The 22961-nt window shown below is 40.0% G+C and overlaps 1 protein-coding gene across 9 annotated transcripts in view; it reads right to left on the bottom strand.

Annotated features, from left to right (window-relative positions):
- Window positions 1–17740: 17740 nt before the first annotated feature.
- LOC147443783 (uncharacterized) overlaps window positions 17741–22961 on the bottom strand; it is a 153738-nt gene continuing 148517 nt past the window's right edge. For all 9 annotated transcript variants that reach the window (XM_086526569.1, XM_086526570.1, XM_086526571.1 and 6 more), the window contains one exon: window positions 17741–19058. In XM_086526569.1, the coding sequence (XP_086382695.1) occupies window positions 18307–19058 (752 nt within the window). In that variant the 3' untranslated portion in view covers window positions 17741–18306. The remainder of the gene's footprint in view (window positions 19059–22961) is intronic.

Genomic DNA, 22961 nt, shown 5'->3' with positions numbered 1-22961 from the left:
ATCTCAAGAGTGTTGATCCAGAAATCTGTCAACATAACATACCCATGAGAGATGATGTGAAGCCAAGTAGACAAAGGCCATACAATATAATGAAGCATTTGCCTGAAAGATCAAAGAAGAGATTGAAAAACTAAAGGAAGACAAGTTCATCTATGAAATTGAACACAAAGATTGGGTGTCTCCAATTGCGGTAGTACCCAAGAAAAATGGAAAATTATGAGTGTGTGTCAACCTCAAGAAAGTGAATGTAGCTACCATTAGAGAGAACTTTCTTCTTCCAATCACTGAGCATGTTTTAGAACGAGTTGCAGATAAAGAATCTTACAGCTTCTTAGATGAATTTTTGGGATACAACCAACTTTTGGTTGACCCAAAAGATCAGCATAAAACTGCTTTTGTGACGGAATGGGGTATTTTTGCCTATCGGGTTATTCCTTTTGGGTTAACTAATGCTCCTGGCACCTTTCAAATATTGATGAACCATGCTTTTAAAGAAATTCTTGGAAGTATATATGGATGATCTATGCGTACATTCACCAATCCGAGCTGATCATTTTAAACACCTCAAAAAGGTATTCGAAAAATGTAGACTTTATAGGATTTGCTTAATCCTAAAAAGTGCACATTCATGGGTAGACAAGGAAAAATTCTTGAACATATAGTGTCTAAAAATGGCATAGCTACTGATATGGATAAAATTCATGTTATTGCTGATTTGCCTAGACCAACAACATTCAAGTGGATTCAAGCCTTCATGGGACATTATGGATATTACAAATGGTTCATTTATATGTATGCTATAATTGCAAAACCCATGTATATCTTGATTACACACTTTGAATGGACTAAGGCGTGTGAAGAATCCTTCATGAAGCTTAAGCAATCTCTCACTTCAGCTCCAATATTGAAAGCACCAGATTAGGATAAGATATTTCACATACATGTAGATGCTTCCAATTTTGCCATTGGGTGTATACTAGCTCAACCAGGAGATACTAGCTCAACCATTGGGTATATACTAGCTCAACCAGGAGACGGAAAATTTGATTTTCCTATTTCTTATCCTAGCCGACAGTTGAACATGGCAGAAAAGAATTACACCACTACCGAATGGGAAGGATTAGGCATGATCTATGCTGTAAAAAAGTATAGACATTACCTATTAGCAAACAAATTTGTGTTCTTTGTGGACCACCAAACCTTATTGTACTTGGTCAACAAGCCATGCAGCACAGGAAGAATAGTGAGATGGTTCATTATTCTTTTAGAATTTGATTTCACTGTAGTTGTGAAAAAGGGCACCACTCATCAAAGAGAAGATCATTTGTCTAGGATTGTTTCAGGGGAACCACCTAAAGGAGTAGACGATGATCTACCAGATGCATATCTGTTCTCCATGGAAATGATACCTCGATGGCCGGAAAATATAGTATTATTGATGACCATAGCTCAAGTGGACTCGCAAATACCACTTCTTATTATAATCGGATTAATTGAGCAATTGGCTATGTATCAATTACTAGCTGGTAGACTATACAAAAGGAACTGAGATGGAATATATCTTGAAGAGAAAACCCACTACCTAAGTCAAGCACATATTACCATAGTAGGACTTCACTTTGCAAAAGACCAAACTACGCAAAGGATCTTGACACTTGGAGTATTTTGGCCAACTATGAGGAGTGATGTTCGCTCTTTTGTAAAGGATTGTTTTCGATGTCAAAAACAAACACCCATATCTTATGTAACATTGTTTCAAATGTCGCATGTTCCTAAGTGATTATATCAAGCCGAACATTTCCTGAGGATATAAGTAAACGCCGTCATAGAGCAGTTAAAACTGAAGCAAGCTCTTATTGGAAAACAATTGTATCAGAGAGGTAAGGATCAACATTTACGTCTTTGTGCAAATGAAGATGAATATATTCTGATTATAGAACAAGCACATGCTGGATTAGCTAGAGGTCACTTCTCTAGTGAGACCACCGCAAGAGCAATCTTAATGGCAGGCCAACACTTTTTGCAGATGCCAAAGAATATGTTCAAAGATGTGATGCTTGTCCAACGAGAAAAAAAGCCAACACGAGTAGATAGCATGCCCTTAAGGCCAATGATGGGAGCTAGAGCTTTTGCAAAATGGGGTATAGACTTTGTTGGCCCAATATAGCCACCTGCTTATAGAACCCAAGCTCAATATATCATTGTAGCTACGGACTATTTGACTAAGTGGGCCGAGGCTAAAGCAACTCAAAAGAATGATGCCAGAACCACTTTCGCATTCTTATATGAGTCTGTGTTCACAAGATATGGACTGCCAATAGAAATTGTTAGTGATAGGGGAACTCATTTCCTTAATGAGGTAATCAAGTGTCTGCTTAATGAATTTATGGTCATCCATAACAAATCAGCTCCCTATCACACCCACAAGCAAACGGACAAGCTAAGCATACGAATAAAATTCTTAGCTCGGTATTGACTAAAGTGGTTAGTTCAGGAAGGACAGACTGGGAAATAAATCTCCATGCAACTCTATGGGCTTATCAAGTTTCATTCAAAACAGCTTTGAATGCTACACCCTTTAACCTTGTTTATGGTCTTGATGCCATACTACCAATAGAATTTCTATTGCCAACACTAAGGGTAGCTAAAAATCCTGAGTGGATTGGACATGAATTGTCAGAAAGACGAGAAGATCTAGAGAAGCTAGATGAGCAAAGGCTAACTGCTGCAGCTCACATCTATGCACAAAAGTGAGAACAAAATTAGTTTTTTGATTCCCATCTAATCACAAAAATATTCAAAAGAGGGGACTTAGTTTTAATCTATTCCCTTAAGCAACATATTCCCAAGTTTAAGAAAAAGGAAAACGAACCGTTTATCATTGAAGATGTATCTCCAAGTGGAGCAGTTAAGCTGTCCACCCTAGATGGTGAACCAATGGCTAATTGGATTAGTGGATGTTGTTTACATAAGTACAATGTGCCACTAACCAATGAATTGCCAGAAAGGATGCATGCAGTTAAGAAAATAAAGATAAAACGACAATAGGTTATTGATGAAACCAATACGAAGCTCGGCTGCGGGTACTCAAAAGGAAAGCTTCCCTCAAGAATCAACAACCACCTGTTCCCATCAACACACTGGAAATCGATGACCAACAATGGGAAATACAGAAAGATGCAGTGTCAACGGATGATGAATGGTTAGATGGAATGGACCTTCGCATAAAAGTACAGCTCAACAATCATAGCACAAATGCTTTGGTCGATACAGGAGCTAGAGTCAATGCGGTCAGTTATTTCACGTACAAGAAAGCAACAAGTCTTTGACAACAGGAATAGCGACTATCAAAGGATGCAACAAGAACCCAACACCAACATTGGGAGTAGTCAACTTGAATGTGGTAGTACATGGATGTTCATGCCCTCATCAGTTTGTATGCTTACCATATGAACACATGAATGAGACGATGATTCTTGGAATTCCCTGGATGCAGACATACAAAGCAGTACCAGATTGGGATACCAATCAGCTCAAGCTAACACCTAAAGGTGGACAACTCAATGTTCCAATTGCACCAAGCAAGGAGGAATGGAAAGGAAGTAATCAGCAGAGCAAACCATGAAGTAATCAACCTTCTCCATCCTATCAACAAGAAAATGCTACAAGTAGCCTACAAGGAATCAGGAAAATTTGGGTACCGAAAGCACAGCTTACGGACAAGCCGAGTCGAATCTAGGTACCCAAAACACCATCGACAAAACCAAAGACTGTTCCAAGGTTAAACACACAAAGAGGAGCACCTCCAAACAAGGAACCTAACATGAAATGGATTTGGAAGAAAAAGGAGCACTTATCTTCTCCGCAAACGGAAAAACCAATCAAGCAATAGAGAGTTAAGTCTCGGAAACCTTAACCACACCATTCTGACCAAGACAAACCAAGATATCAATGGCGAGTAAAAGCTCCACAACAACCATTATTGATACCAAAAGCTCAGGAAATCAGCGCGCTAAAGCATCCTGATGGCACAATCAAGAAAAGAGCACACAAACTACAAGATTTTCTCTTTGGAAGACAGCATCAAAAAGCCTCGACATCAGAAACCCTTGAGTTAATTACTCAAGACCCAACTCTTGCACAGCATAATGGTTTAAATTGCATTGATCTTCAAAGCATGGTAGAGCCAACCAAGGCTATGCATAAACACGATTGTTCAACCCATGCACACAGATGTCCCAGAGTACGCCATCTAGGAGGGGTGGAAGAGTACTAAGTAATTAAGGGAAATGTTTGAAGAGGGAGGAAAACGTTTGATGCTAACGTGTGATTTTTTGTAGAATTACCTAGTAATTTCCTTATAATTCATTAACAGAGAAAATTTAACTCATAATATCTCCTCGAGTGTAAATAGTGTACATACTATCAAAAAATCATCAAAAATAATCCTTTTTTGTTATTTTCATCATTTTTCTCGATATTGAGACTTAAAAAGAGAGAAGTCTAACAAGAAACAATTAAGCTGTGTTTTTTAATGGATTTTCTTGATTATTGGATTTTCACTTTGCTTTTTTAGAGCATTTTGTTATTTTCTTTGATTTTTTCAATAAACAGGTCAAAAATTAATAATACATGACGAATGTTGCTCACCTGCATTGAAGTCTTCAATGAGCCAGAGTAAGCAGGCACCCCATGGATGTCATTCCTCGAGGGTAATAAAGGTTTATGCTACGATCTCAGTGGCCAACCTTCCGAAGAAGTCCTCTATGGCTTCAGCTATGCCAGATGTATGTTCTTACCTTCTCACAATATGATGGCATTTGAGGAAGCGTTCTACACAGGGTTCTCCACTTGGCGAATGAAGATATTTGGGCCAGTGATCAACAACCTGACATCAAGATTTGTAGGCTACTCAACAGTGGAGCTTAAAAAAAGAGTAACTATGGAGTTTTTGTAGGTGCCAAATAAAGAGAGGGAAATCAGATATGAAAAGGCCCTAAATGCTCTTAAAGACCGCCTCATCAGTCGTCAACCCAAAGACTACTTCAGCCCAAAAAGCTGTGTCAAGGGATGACACAGGCGAGGAGGGGGGGAATGTCAGCAGCAAGCTAACTCGGATACCATTTTTCGGAGCTCTTATTGTAAAAACACTTATTACTTTTTATAAATTGAAAATATTGTAACTCTTATTTTTCGGGTAAACCTTGTAATTGATGAGCCGGGGCTACAAGCTTCCAGATTGTATCAACCTATCATTACTTATCTTTAGTGAGAGCTCCCAAACTATTAGTTTTGACCACCAAAAAACCTTGTCTAAGGTATAAAAGCCAATTTTTGTAAGTTCTTATAAAGTTTTGGATAATGAAATACACAGCGTGAGCTAACGACACTCATTTCTCTCCTTCTCGCGCTTCCTACTCCCTCCTCGGTTGTCACATTGCAGTCGCGTTTGTTGCATTGCAACCACAGGTAAGAGCTCTACGCATTGACGCAAACACTTCATGGTATTTCATAGCTTTTGGTATTGGGGCATCATTGCTAAGCATTTAGGTGCATCCTGGGTCAAAAACGACTAGGTCAAAAACCCACTGCTGTTAATAATAGCGATTTTGGCACTTGACCTGAAGTGGGATTTAGGAACATAAGCATGTGTCCTTAGGTCTTATAAACATGTCCTAGAAGTTTCGTTACATTTGGATGTCATTTGATACTGTAACGGATGTGCTTTGTTTGCCGATGAGCAATTGGCTTTTGGGGATTTCAGTCACTTGAGTGTAGCTTAAGTTAGATGCGAGTTGTTTGTTGTTTTCCGAGAGATTGACAACCTCTTGTAGCCTCTATACACTAGTCGATTCAGCTTTGTCCCATGGATTGACAATGTAATCGTGGTTCTGGCTAAATCTGCAATCAGATAGGATAGTGAGGTTAGACACCCGTCCCACAGTGATGTTCGTTGCCTTGAACTTTTCCACCTAAAAAATCTCTTTATTTTATTTTTTTAATGAAATTGTCAGGTGTCTCTTCAACCTCAATGTCATTTATAACTATTGTTATTTGCAAGGGCTTGTACTCTAACTCCTCTACTGGATTAAAACTAAAAAAAAAAGGCAAGAAAGAAAAGTCTTCAATCACAAGGTTACAACCATGATTTCCATGCCACTCACAAGGGTTATGAACCATATTCCATTAATTCAAGAGTAATGTCAATTCCTTGAGCCCTGTGCTCTTTGTTATTATGTGCACGAATGCATTGCCACAAAGGGGAGATACACTTGGCATATTATCCTATGCAGGACAACGTGGTTGAAATATTTACAACCGCTCTACGTCAACCCAAGTCTGAAAAGTTTCACAAAGCAAAGCTTGATATAGGGATAGTCTCCAGATACCTTTTTACACTATCACTTTAGGGGGGATTTGTTTGATATCTCTCACCATGTAGTGCTAGTTTATATGAGCTCATGTGCACTTTTTCCAAATGGTTTTTTCTATGTCCATGTAGTGGTTGTCACTTATAGACTAGTGCACTCTAGTATGTACAATTATTATCTTGTACACTCTATCTCCATGAGTTTCCATACATAGAGCTCATTGTCTACTCTCATCTCCTTCTTGCTTCTAGCATTATGAACACATAAACATGGGGATTCATTGTATACTAACCACCATACACTCAAGGTATGTGATTACAGATTCATTGTATACTAACCACCATACACTCAATGTATGTGATTACAGACAACCCACAAAAACTAAATCCCCATGACCATAGCCATCAAAAATTGCTTATTTAGCATCTTTAACACATGTGGAAGAAGATTAGAATCAACTTTGGACTCCACCTTCTAAAAAACAAGCTTTTCTTGATTTGACTCTTGTCAGTCAAAAAATAGCCAAATTGGTCTTTACGTCTTGCGTCCCTCTTTAAAGCTCTTCTAAAAGGTAGCGAATTAAACTCTCCCCGAGTAATCTCACATCATCAAGTCCATTTTTAGATTCAGGTGCAATGAAGTGAAAATCCAATTTCTGGTTCAAGTTTAGGGTCATGTTCATGTTCATGTTCAGTTTCAGGTTCCTCTTCAAAAAGATTGAACAAAGATTCAAGGTAGGATGCAAACTTTGTACCCATTAGGCATTGCCTCTTGAGCATTTGCAACATCTTTGCATGTAGATGAAACACTTGGAGACCTAATTTAGACTCAGTATGCCAAAACAATTGATTTTCTTGAAAATCTTGATTCAGAAAACATCGAAACTGATCAATTTCTTCATCAAATTGATTTTATTCAAGGAATAAACATAGCAAATTGCTCTTCTTCACACATAAAAAACACCAGCAAGATGGATTTCTCCTATTCCCCCCATGAAACATAAAGAAATCCAGCTGCAAATGTCTCCAATCATTGATATCTCCTTGAAACTAATAAATTCCAGGTTCATATTCAAACTTCTCACACTCCATTAACAGTCTAAAGAACTTCGACTTTTTCTTCTTCAGATTGCACGACTTGAATCTTAGGAAAATAAATATGATCTTTGATTCCAAACATTTTGCCTCCGAACCACCAAACTCAGTTTCTAGTTGGCTAAAAGAGCTAGATTGCATTACAACATGAAAAACAATTCCAACCAAATTGCAGTTATGGATGTAAGAATACTCAAGAAAACCACCTTGAACTTCAATGTGAATTGCTTCACTTTCTACTTTCATTTGAAAACCTCTAGAGAATCGCTCCTCATAGAGATTAGATAATTGCACGCAAAAAAACTGAAAAGCTTAAACTGAATAGACCAAGTGATTGAACCTAAAAACTTTTGACTTGTGTTCCCTGAATAATTTTCCACTTCTTCTCTTCTTGGATGTATTTCAATGGATCATCCAGATTCAAGTGAAGTTGCTCATCTAATCATTGAAAAGGCTTCAAAAATTTATTCATTGTTGGTGATTTATATTTCCATGTATAAGAATCCAAAGCTACATTTAGGATTGGCTTGCGTGTATAGTTCATCTTCCCACATAGAAAATAGATGAAATCAACAAACCCATGATTGATGTCGTTCAACATGAACAAATAGAACCATTGAGAGATGTTGAGATCATCCATACCTTCTTCATCCAAAATCCCACATAAAAATGCAAAAGAATCTTCAAGAACAACCACTTGATTATCATCAAGAACTTACAATATACTTGCATCATTATCGGTCAAAACCATCTCCTCGCATTAAAATCACCATTCACAACATTGACATAAGGATATTGACCACAAAAGGAATACAAATCTTCAAGAATACCATCAAGAAAATGAACTTCCTTGAAAAGATATGGACTTACAATCTCCTTGAATGAATTTGTAAAAGCACCAAACATCCTAACGATAAACTAAGACAACATCAGCATTCAAGGTACCTTTTATAACATCAAGGTTTGAAGAAGACTTTACGTTCATGATTCAAGTAAGTTTTTCCTCTTTTGCAGCTTGAACAAGCACTCTGAACATTGGATTATGCTCAAAAAAATCATCAATCTCTTTTAAGGTTTCCCTACCTGCATATGTGGCCCATGCCACATACAAACCTACTACATGAGCCTATACACGACTGCTAGCCAATTGATCAACTTCTTAATTCTACTTCCTTCTAACGTGCTTAAATTGCACCACTTCAAAAGACTCTAATAATTTCTTTACAAAAAAAAACCAATTTTTGTAACTACCTTCTTATGACTAAGAGTGCATTACCCTTAACCACAAGCCCAGAAATCCAAAATTACACACATTTCTTTAGTCCCAAGTGGAGATTCAAACACTCCGCTTCATTGTTTGTGTGAACACCCTCTAAGTCATAGGCCTTGGAGAAAATCACCTTACCTTGTGGGTCATGTATTATCACACCTCCTTCTACCTTCTGCACTACCATTTTGTAATCTTCGTCGAGCCTCATAGTGAAAGAATCTCCTAAAATAGTGAAAGAATCTCCTAAATTGAGTTCTTCTTCAACCTCGTCTCTCACCACCCTTGGATACACCGGAAAATCATCTTCTACTAAATTCTTGTCTACTAAATGTGACATGCTCGTGTGATGAATCTTGAACTCAAATTTTAACTCTTACAGCTCAAGCACCCACTTTTTAATACGCCTCCCTGGCTTAACACTAGTTTGGTACCAAAACATCACACTTAAGTGTCCTTTTTTTACAAATTTAAATTAACTGCTACTTGCATTAGATGGTATATTTAAGAAAACCCTCTTGATATGCTTAAATATGTTAGCTAGAGGGTCTTTTAAAAACATAACCTTGCATTTTAGAATCTACCATGATCAACAATTATACTCATCAAATTAACCCTCGTAAGACAGCGATTGATGGTTTGAAGAAATCGACTTTATAAGCTCAAGAAAAAATGAAGCGACCTTGTACAAAATTTTAGGTGTCTTTTCCACAGTTTTTCTATAGATAATTGAAGGTTTCATGTGCAAAATAATTGACTTGGGAGTATATAAAATAATGGAAAGTTCTATGTGTTTGATATAGCCATTTCACGCATATCGTTCTATACAAAGAAAAATATGTTTTTGATGTATTTGTGAGTTTTATAAAGTGATACATTGCTTACCCTTTCCATTGAGGACTCAAGGTGGCAAGTAGAAGGGCTTTGGTATGCAACAATTATTGGATTATTTAAAATATTCAAAACTGCATAAGTGAGAACTTTGATATTTTCATTATTGAGACATAAGCATTCAAAACCTCAAATAATATCAAACTTTCTATGTAGATCAACTAAATGTATCAAAGTGCGTGGTACATACACAATTGGGGTGCCCAAAACCTTGGTTTTAATGTTATTATGGAGAACTCAAGATTTTCAAGAGTTTTTGCACGATGAAAAATCCAAGATAGAGTTCAAGTAACGAGATTTATTTGAGTTAGGGAGCCCAAAAAATACGTAGTTTCTTGGTTTCAACATATAAAGCCATTTGTAGTTGTCAAACTACACTAGAATAGCTCCAATTCCACGAGGGGACCTTTGGAAGACCAAAATTATGCTCTTATTCAGCACGTGCTCAAGTAGGAAATTATGTCTATAACTTGCATGTGACCTGGAAACTTGTCTTTAAAGTGCATTCCATTGTTTTGTAACAGTAAGTGCTAACACTTGGCTTTTATAAACATAAAAAAGGCCATCTCTAAGAAAAGATATAAGAATTTTATGATTTTTTTGGCAAAACAGCTTGAAATTTTACTAAAATTTATGACTTAGAACTTACCAAAATTCTATCTATACGGATTTTATTTTGATGGAGAAAAATCCAATGTTTTCTTTGCCTCATAACCAACCTGTGGTAGAAACAAGGTATAAAAAACTTCTTTCTAGCTTTACAAATAAATTGCCAAAACTTGGAAGGAAAACAAGACACTAGTGTCTCAGGACACGTAAGTGTCCAATTTACAGAACTAGTGTTAAGATGAAGCACCACTTCAAGTAACAAATTGTTAGAGGTGATCACACAAAACTTTTGAATTGTTAGTGTCCAATTTACAGAACTAGTGTTAAGATGAAGCACCACTTCAAGTAACAAATTGTTAGAGGTGATCACACAAAACTTTTGAATTGTTAGAGGTGAACAAATTGCTAGAGGTGAGCACATAAAACTTTTGAATAATCTAATGCACTTTAAACTTCCAGTATGAAAACACCATAGCCATCACCCATTGTTTAGCCTCTATGTATGGTCTTTCACCTGGACTAATCACACGACTATCAAAATACATTGGCTTATAACATCTACCCACCTTTTTTACCAACACAACACCAATGGAAACAATACCTAATGTCATGGCTTCATAGAAGTTATCCTCATTGTTAGGAGGGCAAACCGTTGGCAACTGGAAAAGAATCTCCTTCACTTTGTCAAAGGCCACCTGTGCATCTTCAGTCCACTGGAAACCATGAACGTGTTGACTCATCTTTTGGAGAGGGTATACATACGTTGAAAGCATCCAAAAGAGCCTGGAAAATTCAACTTGTGCACAAATGAATCCAAAGTTGCCGCATTGGTCGGGGGTTCCATCAAAACCAAAGCCTTCACCTTTTCTAGATCGATCTCTATTCCATTATGTCAAACCAACTGACCCAATAAATGATCCCACGATTGGACCAATTTGCACTTCTTGGGATTTAACTATCCACCCTCTACATCTAGACTTTGAAAACATAGCCTTAACTTTGAAAAATGCTTAGCCCTCGAACTCTAACGTCCAATATCATCCATAAAAACTCTAATTAACTTACTCAAGTATGGCCCGAGCACCCTGTTTATCCAATCTTGAAATGTCTCATAAGCATTCACCAACACAAAAGCCATCCTACAGTAGGCAAAGCATCCCCATGGCAAAAGGAAAGTATTCTTGAATTGGTCCTATAAAGCCGTGCCAATCTCAAAATAGCCTAAAAAGCCATCCATAATTGAATATAAATCTCTCATGCTTTGCTACCTGGTTCAAAATCTCATCATGGAATGGTAAGGGCTAGTGATTCCATATCGTAGAAGCATTCATTGGCTTGTAGTCCACACACACTCTCCACTAGTGAAACCCACCTGGACTCTTTCACTGGTATAATAATATCTTCTTTGAATAGCTTGTTGATCTCTTGTCATAGAGCACCTTTCTAAATCTCTCTTGGCTTTTGTGCCCTTGGCTTATATCCCTACTTGAGTAGAATCCAACGATCCACCCATTTAGCTCCCCACAAATTTAATAGTCTGTGGAGAATAGATTGGATATGACCCCGGGGGATTCACCATGGAAAACTTACCGCACCACATAAGTGCAGGAGAGGGGGTTTTTTTTACAAGCTACATAAGAGTATAAGTTAGAGGCAGACCCCCAATAATTTATCTCCCAAGCTAAAAGTAAGGGAGGGGGGTATCATATTTGGGGGGGGGGGACTAACTTGGGTTGATTACTTGTAACGATTGGTCACTGGTGTGCACTAGAACTCGAATGAGTTTTGGAGAAGTTTTTAATCAAGTCACACATCAAATTTTGCATCGAGCCGATCATAGATAAGCCTGATTTGGAGCAGGTCAAGGGTTAATTTACACCAGCTTTGGATGGGTCAGAATTAGACGAATAGCCAGAGTGCATGCTAATTGGGCACATAATTTGAGATTCAAACTAAGACACATTGAGGGTACATCTAGTTATCAATAGAAGTGGTTCCTTTGGTACGTTGCCGATTACTAGGTTACACAATCTTTGACTAGTTTTACTCAGTTAGATCATGTGAAACCTAAATTTTATATATAAGATAGGGGTATGATATTTTTCTTCATTGGTTGTCGTATAAGCATAGAAAGGGGGGTCATATTCCCTAATATGAGTCGTATATAGGGGTTTTATCAAAGTTGTCCGCTCGCAGGTGGCGTTCCATTTTGTATATAGAGTGAATCCCCCGGGGATATGACGCACACAACTCCACATAGCCCTTCTTTTCCTTCTTAATTACATCTTCACCCAAGATGCCTTCCACTTCTACAACATCTAGACCACAAATTAGAGCTTGTATATCTTTATTGGAACTGGGGGAGTATAGAATAACTCCAAACAAATCTATATCCAACTTTAGCAAATTCTCCTCACTCACTTCCTCTTTCCCAATGCTAGTAGAACCTTCATCATAGGTTGATTTAGTCTCGTACTCACAACTGATGCTAAAATTCCCCCTTCCACCTTTTGCCCACAGGATGAAAATGGATTTCCCTGGGTTTCAATTCAAGCACCACGTTGGCCATTCTCTCGATCTATCAAGGTGAAAACTTTGGTGAAAACTCCCCTTTTCCAATCCTACTTAGCCCCAATTGCAAGCAACCATGGACTTCCCAAAATGATAGGATAAGCATTTTCTCTAGATTTCATCACAAAGAAATCAATTAGGCATTCAATTCCCATAACCGTTACCTTCACATTTTGGGAATTTCCAAAGATCTTGCTTTGGCATGGTTGGCCATCCTCATTTGCACATTGGATCTAACTATAGCTTTGATACTAAGGAGGTTCGGGGCAGGCAACAAAAGAGACGACCTCTAAACACCCCTCAAGGCTCTTGTGTTGCTCAATTGGGGCTAGGGAAACCACAAATAAGAGAAACAACAACAAACACAAAGCCAACAAACAAGTGAAGGGGCACCACCTAGTTAGAGAACAAACTAGGACGCAAAAGAGAAGAATCCCTGAGCAACACAAGCGAGAAGGAAGTGTACACTAACACTAATATCAAATGGTTGAGCCATACATGTTCTATATATGACTCACTGGCCATAGACCCAAAGTCATTAGTCTCTTTCTACGATATTCATCCATAAGAATGGAAAGCACTTCTTCATAAGAAATTTCTCCACCGACTGAAAGGGCTATTACTATCTCTATAAGCTTGCTCTCTTTGATAAGATTGTTTAACAAAACAACCTTTTTATCATCATTAGTAGGAGATGCATTACGAACAGCCAATTGTTGAAAACTTAAACCTAAGAAGTCTAAATCATTTTTGAGTGTCACCATTTCGAAATTTGTGCAGTATATTTCAAGAAACAAACAGGAGTTATTGGTATTACCTCGAAAAGTAGTCTCAAAAGACTGCCAAACTTCTTAGCCATCTTGATGATCCAAATGATGCACGAGGTTGTTGGCGAGGCCAAGATTTATGAATGCAAGAGCAGACTCATTCTTTTTGAGCTATTGTGAGAGTTGTTGTGGATCAATACAAACGTACTTGAGCTCATCATGTGTAATATATAGTTTTTCAACCTCCTCTCATCATTAAGAGCTGAATTTTGGTTTGCCATAAGACTACCTGAAATTTGCTCAATAGAAATGCCATACTTGGATATGCCAATATTTGCCAGGGGTAATGTGTACAATCCCTTGTGGGTTTAATAAGCATGAGTAACGTTATTATAAGCATTGAAGGTTTTTTGCTTTTGGAGAATTGAGCAAGGATTAAGGCAATAAATGTGGATGACTATGGCAATGAGATGGATTTCTTGAGTAGCCAATGGCTTACTAGTATATAATGCAATGACTTGGAGCCCTACGCGAGCTTTTGGGCGATACCTAACAATCGGTTGTGGTACATGCAGAAGCTAGAGATGGTGTAGTAGTGGTGGAGACAACCAGCTGTTGATGGCACAAGATCAGCCAAGATGGCCCCTTAAATGAGAAGCAACCTCCCTTGAAGATATGAGAGTGATAAGTGTAAGCTTGAGAGCTCAAGCAGCAAAGCTATGGTAAGTGGTAGCATTCTCAAGGAGAGATAAACACCATGCTACTTAATAATTGACTTTTCATTAATTATCTAGGCATAATCCATTGTTACCCAATAGAATCCACCAAGTATAACGAAGCAGATAACCTATGTAATCGCAAATTCCATTAGGGCTATAAGAGCATAAATAAACATAAATAAATTTAAGGTTTGGGATAAAGAGTTCTTACCAAACCCGCCCTAATACCATGCTGGAGAGAGAGAGAGAGAGAGAGAGAGAGAGAGAGAGAGAGAGAGAGAGAGAGAGAGCAAACTATGTAATCGCAAATTCCATTAGGACTATAAGAGCATAAATAAACATAGGAAAAATTTACAGTTTGGGATAAAGCGTGCTCCGAATCTTCTCACGTAGCCTTTGTCGATGTTGTGTAGTCCTCCGTAGTCGTGGGCGCCTGTATTTCCCCAGTTCAATCGCTCGGTCGATGACTGTGCCTCTGGTGTGAGACGAGGGGGAGCTCTGCTGTGGGAGTGGCTCTTGCGGCTGTCCCGTGTCTGCTTTGAAGAAGTCTGTTATCCGACTTTGAGACTGGCTAGCCTCGCCATTCATTAGGCTATCTCTGTGTCTGCACAGCTCGAGCAAGAACAAACCCAGGCATCTCTGATCTTCGTATCCCACGACTCTTGAGAGTGGTCCAAAACCCTCTCTGAACAAGCAATGGAAGCAGCCTCGTATCTCGTAGTAGACAGGGCAGTGGCATGTATAATGCAGCTCTGTCTCAGGTTCCATGTCACACAAGGGGCATGTCCTGAGAGAGAGAGAGAGAGAGAGAGAGAGTGCAGTATTATCACCAACTTAACCAACTCTACCATCAAATGTACATGAAAGGTTCCTAATACAGCTGCAATGATATGCATGCGACCTCACTAACTCTATTAGTGTACAACGACCTAATCAACTATGTAAAGCATAGGGCATTAGCATAAGATGGTGTCCCACATAACTAAAGGTCTTTATATCCAAATAATGCATTTTGCAACCAATGAGAAGCCATAGCAACAGCACATCGAATGGCAGCATATCTAATAGTGGGTCCGAATGTCTCCTCATCGTTAATGCATTTCTTTTGTGCATAACCTTTTGTAACTATGCGAGCTTTATACCTTTCAAATAACCCATCAAGCTTTCTCTTCACTTCGAAGACCCATTTAGTGCCAATAGACTTCTTTCCACGTGGTAAATTAAAAAGATTCCATTTATGATTCTTAGTAGGATCCATTTTAAGCTACATTGCATTTCTCCAGTGCATGAGACATATACTCTTTCGTTGCTGAAACATGAGAACACAAATGAAGGATTTTCAGACCACCACAACATTTTGGAGTACATAGCTTATCCATCGCAAGCAATCGACAAAGAGTGGACCAGAAGTGCTCCAAATTTCGAGACATGAAATCCCGAAGACGACGAGGTGGCCAATGCAACAATGGTAGGAAAAAATGCATGTATGCCACCAAGATAGATTGCACTATTCTGAGTCTTCCATGGAGCGGCCAGGTAGACAATTTCCAATCTCTTCCTCTACCACTTCTCAAGGTAGAGGAAGAGAGTATAGGTCACGCATGCATGCAAGAAAAGCTTTTAATGTATCCAATCCATGAGATTTAAAGCATGTAAAATCATTGTTGACAGTACAAAATATTTAAAGCCTGAGAACAAAGTAGTACTCATCGATCCACATACTTCATTGTGAGCCAATTGCGGCTTACTAGAAGCATCAATACTACCATCTTTAGGAAAAGCACTTAATATGACGTTGAAGGAGATACCATGGGCAAATTCAATACCTCACATTCTTTTGTATTGAAAACTATAAAACCCACAATGACCAAAGCATTTATGCCACATTTGCATCATTCGATCCACATGAGAAGCTTTATTCTCTTCGACATTATGAAGAGCGATGTCATACATATCCAAAACATATAACCCATGGTTCATAAAACCTCTAAATCTTTATGTTGCATAATGTATTTATCATTTTGAAAAGATACATTATAACTACCAAGTACAAACATAGAGAAAATAATGGATTCTTTTTGTTGCCGGACACACAAAGTACATTGCCAATCATAATTTGAAAACAATCAACACCAGTAAGAAAGACGTCTCCAATGACTTTTAACAACATAAGAGACATTATCGGCACATGTAACACGATTTCCATTCAAAGCATCTCTCAAGGAAAACAAAAAATAAATAAATATGAGATGTTATATAACAAGAGGCACCATTGTCTAAGTGTTTGCTTGTGACATCACACTCGAGCATGTATCATGTCTATCATAAGAGCCAACAAAAAATGCACATACATCCAGTTATAGAAGAGAAACTACATTTGCATCATTTGAAGCATGTGTAAAAGCACATGATTTTGAATACTATAACATCTCATATACATGCCATAGTGAATATTGCACCCGGAACTATTCAACAAAAGGCTATCTTCAAATTTGTTGCTCTGATGGGGATTATTAGGGCAAAAACTACTTTGAAAGAAGATAAACCCCAAGTCACCTAATGAAAATAGCCAAAATGACAAGTATACTATAACAAGAATTCGACTGAAAGCTATGCACACACAGGTGCGCGAACAAAAGCGCAGCTCTATGGCCAATAACTGAACCTCGATACCAAATGTTCAAAATGCTAGGAGCAAGAAAGAGCTGAGAGTAGACAATGGATGTGTACACAAAAAAGAATGAACACTATGTGCAGAAGCTCATGCAGATAGAATGTACAAGATAATAAGGGTATATACTAGTGTATTAGTTGATAAGTGGAAAACCACTCAGGCCAAACAATAGAGGTCCTTCTAACATATTCTTTATGGAAACCCTATCACATGCATTGTCTATCTGGAATCTTCCCACTACTCACTTTCAGCACAAGCATACATGACATTCACACCACAATATGCGATTAGGCCCTTTGGTTAAAAATAGAACCTTTACAAAAACACTACGCAGGTTCAGAATGTTCAAGAATACAAGCATCCGTAATCATAGCAGTCAAAAAATCTGCGAGTTTACGAGAGTAGCTGCTTAACAATTGGTATGTATATCGAATAGCATCGACTCTTTTGATTTAATTCAGAAATTTACACTCATTCCGACATTCCTAAGCCCTAACTAATGGCTCCCCTTGAATTTTAGCTAGCTGCCCATACTAGTGGATAAGAGAAGGGATGAAGGTGTAAAATGGCCTTTGACTTTCAAAATCCTTTGCACCTTTCATTTTTCATACTTATTTAATTCATTCTTCATTTTTCATCTTATAAAGTTAAGATGCATTGTCGATTTTAGATGAGCTAAGTGCTAAGACCTTACAAATTGTGGGAATCCATGGTAGCAAATTTCAAGATAAATATTCTACAGCTAGGGGGAAGAAAGGTCCTACCTAATGTTAGATCTTTTCAGTAGTAATCAGTAACTGTTGTATAATGCAGGGCCAGAAGAGCTTTGTTCCCGAACAGCAAAGCGGAGCGTAAGCTGGAAGCACTCAAGTTGTGAGGGAGTTGCTATATTTTCTCCATCAGTTTTTCATCATTTTACCTTGCTTTAAAATCAGCTAATCTAGCTAGCCATGCTTAGATGCACAGACCCAGATTGAACAACCCACATACGCATACCCATGTTAATCCACTCATCAACTGCACTTTTGCTAGAAAGTACAAAAAATACCTTACTATCAAGGCTAGTTCAACTGACAAGTTGACATAAAGATTAATGCATCTCACCCATAGGTACAGGGAATGGCCATTTTCAGGCTTTCACTCCCCATTCCCATTCCAAGTTCCCATTCTGAAACCCCATTCTGTGTTTTAGAATCTGTAACAGGAAATGGCAATTCATGCCCGTTTCCGATCCCATTCTCAGTTCCAGTTTTCCGTTCCTGGTAACTATGATGTGACCTTGTCATTAGCTCTACTCAAACGTGTCTCAAAAGACTTTTGACACGATGATGCAGAAAGAAGCCTTATAATGTCCGATTGAGTAAATCTGCAACACTAATGGTTGATCCCTCTAACCATTCCCGAATTGGAAGTTGGATGGTACCTTCTTCATAACTAGTTAGATTCCACCATTGTTGCTCAATTTCATTCAGGAGCTGCTGCCAGCCCCAAACTGCATGTCCTACAAAGAACCAAAAATCCGCTGCCTGTAGCCCGCCTTCTTTGATGGATAGAAACACATGCATTGTCACCCCAGGCCCACCAACATATACACCAGGTACGACCTCCGTAAACCCATCAGTGCCTTTCAACCTAGAAAGGCTTAAAAAAGGCTCCCCTTGTAGAATTACTGGTCCACCATAACATAGTACTGTCCTGTTCACCAATGGCTCCATTTCCATATCCAGCCCAGTTAATCTATTCCATGCTAATGGCTTATTAAATATCAAGCCCTGGAAACCTTCTTGCCCATCTGCCTTCACTATCAAAATTTTGCTGCTTTCAAATGCTTTGGATGCCTTAGAAAGCTGTTCTGTGGCCACTAGCACAGAGCCAACTGTAGGGTAGACAATAGGCCTGATAGCGGTTTGATGTTTGTCATCATCCAATTCAAACAGGCTGGATGGACTTTCTGTTGTATCTGCTGTAAACTGATATGCATGCCTAGAGCTGCTGCTTCTGGAATCAATGAGAATGGATTGTGAGGTTTGAGGGAGGTGGCATTCTCCTGTCTGTGTGTGGGTTTTTGTATGTGACCCCTTCTTTTGAGTACCTCCTGTAACGATGCAACAATTAGAAACAAGGTCAAACACTTGAATTTAGTTATGAAAGATACAGGTTTCCATGACATTACAACAATATAGTAGCCTCTACCACTTGAAAGGACCATAGACATCGTGCCTAGGAATTTCTTTTTGCCTGTGTCGCCTCCACTTTGCCTCTTGTATCCACTCAATTGCATCAGAACTTCCTTGTCTTTGACCCACCTGTGCACTGCACAGAAGTCTCATTCTGCATTGCCTGGTTTTGGGCTGCTGGTACCAATGAATAACAGACTACCTACTTTCTCCTCCATGAATGCCTGAGAAAGAAAGCACCCTTGAGAGATCCTCACTAAAGGATGATGGAGGATCACCGTCAAATTGACAGTGCAGTCAGTCACCACGGGTGGATGCCCCACTCTCTACTAAAACATGTCCAGGGCTCCTCTCCATCTTTGGAGTATGCAGCAAATACTCTAGGAGCATCCTTGGGAACAGTATTATCCTTGCAAACCCTCGTCGAGGTTAGAAATCCAGATCCTGTCCAATTATCTACGTCAAACTCCTCCCCAGTGCGACCATTTGTCCCTGTGCGAAGGTTTTTATACCGCGTGTTTCTCTTGCTGCCTCCTTGCGACTCGCCTATCAGCCCTCAGAAGAGTTATTTCCTGCATCAGTTTGCTCTAGCTCTTATTCTTTCGTACGGCAACCTCTGTGGTGCCTGCATGTTTCTTTGTCTTGGCAGTGTTGTATTGCCTCAGGTCTTGAGTAGATATATAAAGCTCTGTCCTGGACTCATAAGCCTCTTCAGCTTCCTGTCCGAACATATCTTTTTTACCTATGCTGATTTATTGGTTTTCCCCTACCTTGAGGGCCTTTTTCACCATTGGTTTGCATCATGTAATTTGACTATTGATATGATAGATAGATAGATATATATATATATATAGAGAGAGAGAGAACTCATCCACATACATCCCAAAAAGAGTCGGGGATAGTGGACATCCCTGCTTTACTCCGATAGTGGAGTGGACCATGTCAGACATTCCCTCAGTGGTGCGTACCCGTCCCATCACTGTCCTGTATAGAGCCAGAATACCCCATATCAGCTCTATAGGCACACCCATGTCCTGTAGTCTGTGTATAAGTCTGGCTCTCGGCACTGTGTCGAAAGCTTTGCGGAAATCCACAAAGCTACAATAGATTCTCTTGCCGTGGTGTCTACCCTCCTCAATAATAGCTCTGAGTGTCAGAATATGGTCCAGAGTGGAGAAACCTCTCCTGAAACCTGCTTGCCCTGGTGCTCTTATTCCCTCTCGCTCTGCCCATCTACTCAGCTCCTGCTCAAGGACGGATGCATACAACCTAGCTAATGTGTGGCCAACCATGATGGTGCGATAATTCGCGGGAATCATGGGATCTCCCGACTTGAAAATAGGCACAATCGTAGACATACTCCAGGTCTCCGGGAAGCCTTCATACATGGCTCGATTAAACATCATAGCCAGGAGCTCTGCAAGCATATCCCTGGCATGGATGAAATGCTCTGCTACTAGACCATCATGATCATGCGCTCTCCTTGTCTTCATCCTGTCAATGGCTTTCCTTACCCTCTCCACAGTAAAGAAAGAAACTGTCTCTCGACATGTCTCTAGTGGGTCCGGCAGAGGTGGTTGCCCTGATGCTGTGTAGAGAGATGTGGCATATTTTCCCCATGTCTCAGTGGAGGTGACCGCGGGTGGTGGTGAATGCTCGTGGAATAGCCTCCATGCTTCGCCCGAGTCCTGACTTATAAATAGCTGATATAGATCCCGCTCTAGCTGAGATAGATAGGCCCTTTTCTTTTGTCGCACTAGGCGGCGAAAGATAATCCGTGACTGTCGATGTGTGGTAATACCCGTGAGCACTTCCCTCTGTAGTTTGATCCTCGTCTCTTTGCACTCCTCATCATACCAACTGTTCTGGGGCATGTTCCCAGATCGTCTCCGTGTGGGCTGGCTGTGGGGGTATGCCTCTGATGCTGCATCATGGAGCGTCTCTGTCAAAATCTGAGTGAGTTCATCTAGTGGCCGTCCCGGCTCCTGGGTGCATAGCTGCCTGTATATCTCATCCATATACACAGAATCCGTCTCCCTCATGAAGGTATACCGAGTGTGTATGTGGACCCCACCTAATGGAGCTGTGCTGAACTGAAAGGTCAGAGTGAAAGACACGATAGCATGATCAACTGCTATTCCAACTGGCCTAGTGCCCACCATGAAATCCTGAAAGAATGGGATGAGACCTGGCTGGGCCATAACATAATCCACTGTGCTCGCACCATGTCGGTGTGGAAAGCAAGTAAAACCTCCAGCTATCGAAAATCTTTGTAGGCCATTCACAATGGCCAATCTGTGTGCGGTTCCCATATCTCTCAAGTATCTAACATACTCAGTGTATTCCTCATCTTGTGATAGTCTGGATAGACCCATCTCTGTGATGTCTAGCTCCCTGAGCATCTCTTCAGAAGTATCATAGAATATTGTCTGGTGGTGGGCAGTCCTAGCATTGAAATCCCCTAGTAATAATGTCCCCATCCTTGGAAAACTCCCATATGTCATTATCCAAAATAGCAAAGGGGGATTGTCCTCTAGGTGATGCATATACCGACGTACTAGGAGGGAAGTAACAAATAGCAATGTAGAGGTATCTGCCCGTCTCTGCCCTGAGTCTCACCCACATGTACCTAGCATGTTCATCCTTGCGTGCTATATATATCATTGGTTGCAGTTCCTCCCTGAATAGAACTGCCACTCCCCCTGAGCCCCGTCCTCGATGCTCTGATCTGGTCTCTTGTCTGCATGCTGTCTCCCATCTATATCCGCTCACCTATGGCATGGATTGTCCCGGTGCTTGATGCGTCTCAGAGTAGAAAATGATGTCTCTCCCCATAAAGCTATCCTCAAAGGCCCCTATATCAAGACGGAGTGACCCGTTACAATTCCAGGTTGCCATCTTTAGTATGGTCCCATAGGTCTTGCACCGTCATGCAGGGCGTCGCTCCAATATCACCACCTTTCCATCCCTGTAAAAGGCAATCTTCCCCCTTTCCCTTGCGGCTCTTATTTCCGGCATTACTTCTTGCATATGAGCAATCTGCGAGAGGGTGAGGTCATCTCCAAGAAAGATGCCCGTCTTCTTTAGAGTCGCTCTCTTCTTCAAGAAATCTTTCTTCGCTTCCATGGAGGGGAAGCGGAGAATGAGTGCCCTTTCCTTCGAGGTTTCTCCGTTGCTCCCACTTTTCTTAGTGCCCACTCTCCAAGCCCTTGTATGCGTCTGCTCGTTGACCCCCACCAAGGTCATGAGTTCTTTCACCTCTTTGTCTACATTATCTTGGTCTCTGAGGCCACATACCCTTACGTGTAAGGCCCGCACAGGTCTCCTTTGCTCCTCTTCGAGTGTCAGGTTGATGATGGTTGGTGTGGGGGTGGGAGTTATTTCCTTGCCTTTCCCTTTCTTGACAATCTCGATCCATTTTTCAGCCTTTTCTGCTTTCTGTTGGGTCTTTGTGATGACATCTACCCACGAGGTCGTCATTTCTTTTTGTTGCTCCCCACCTTTGATGGCCCGTACTTGTTCCTTGATCGTGTTAAGCTCTTCAATGACAGAGGGTTGAAGTTCTCCCTCTTCGAGGACGTTCTGCGATCGCACCTCTGCAAGCTCTTTCTTGAGTAGTGTGATTTCCTCATCTTGGGCCTTAACACGATCTTCGAGTGTACGTATCGTGATTTCCTGTATTGCCACATGTGCGTCGAGGCCGTTAATAGTACCTAAGCGGTGGCGGTTGATCTTGCAGATGGACTCGCTCAGTGTTCTTCTTAGCATTTTTGGATGGCATCCTCGACCGGGTCATCCTTGCTATTCAGCTTTCTCATGGT

This window comes from Adiantum capillus-veneris, chromosome 13 (genome assembly GCF_014529385.1).
Source record: "Adiantum capillus-veneris isolate H3 chromosome 13, ASM1452938v2, whole genome shotgun sequence".
Lineage (NCBI taxonomy): Eukaryota > Viridiplantae > Streptophyta > Polypodiopsida > Polypodiales > Pteridaceae > Adiantum > Adiantum capillus-veneris.
This window is presented reverse-complemented; position numbering and strand designations above follow the sequence as displayed.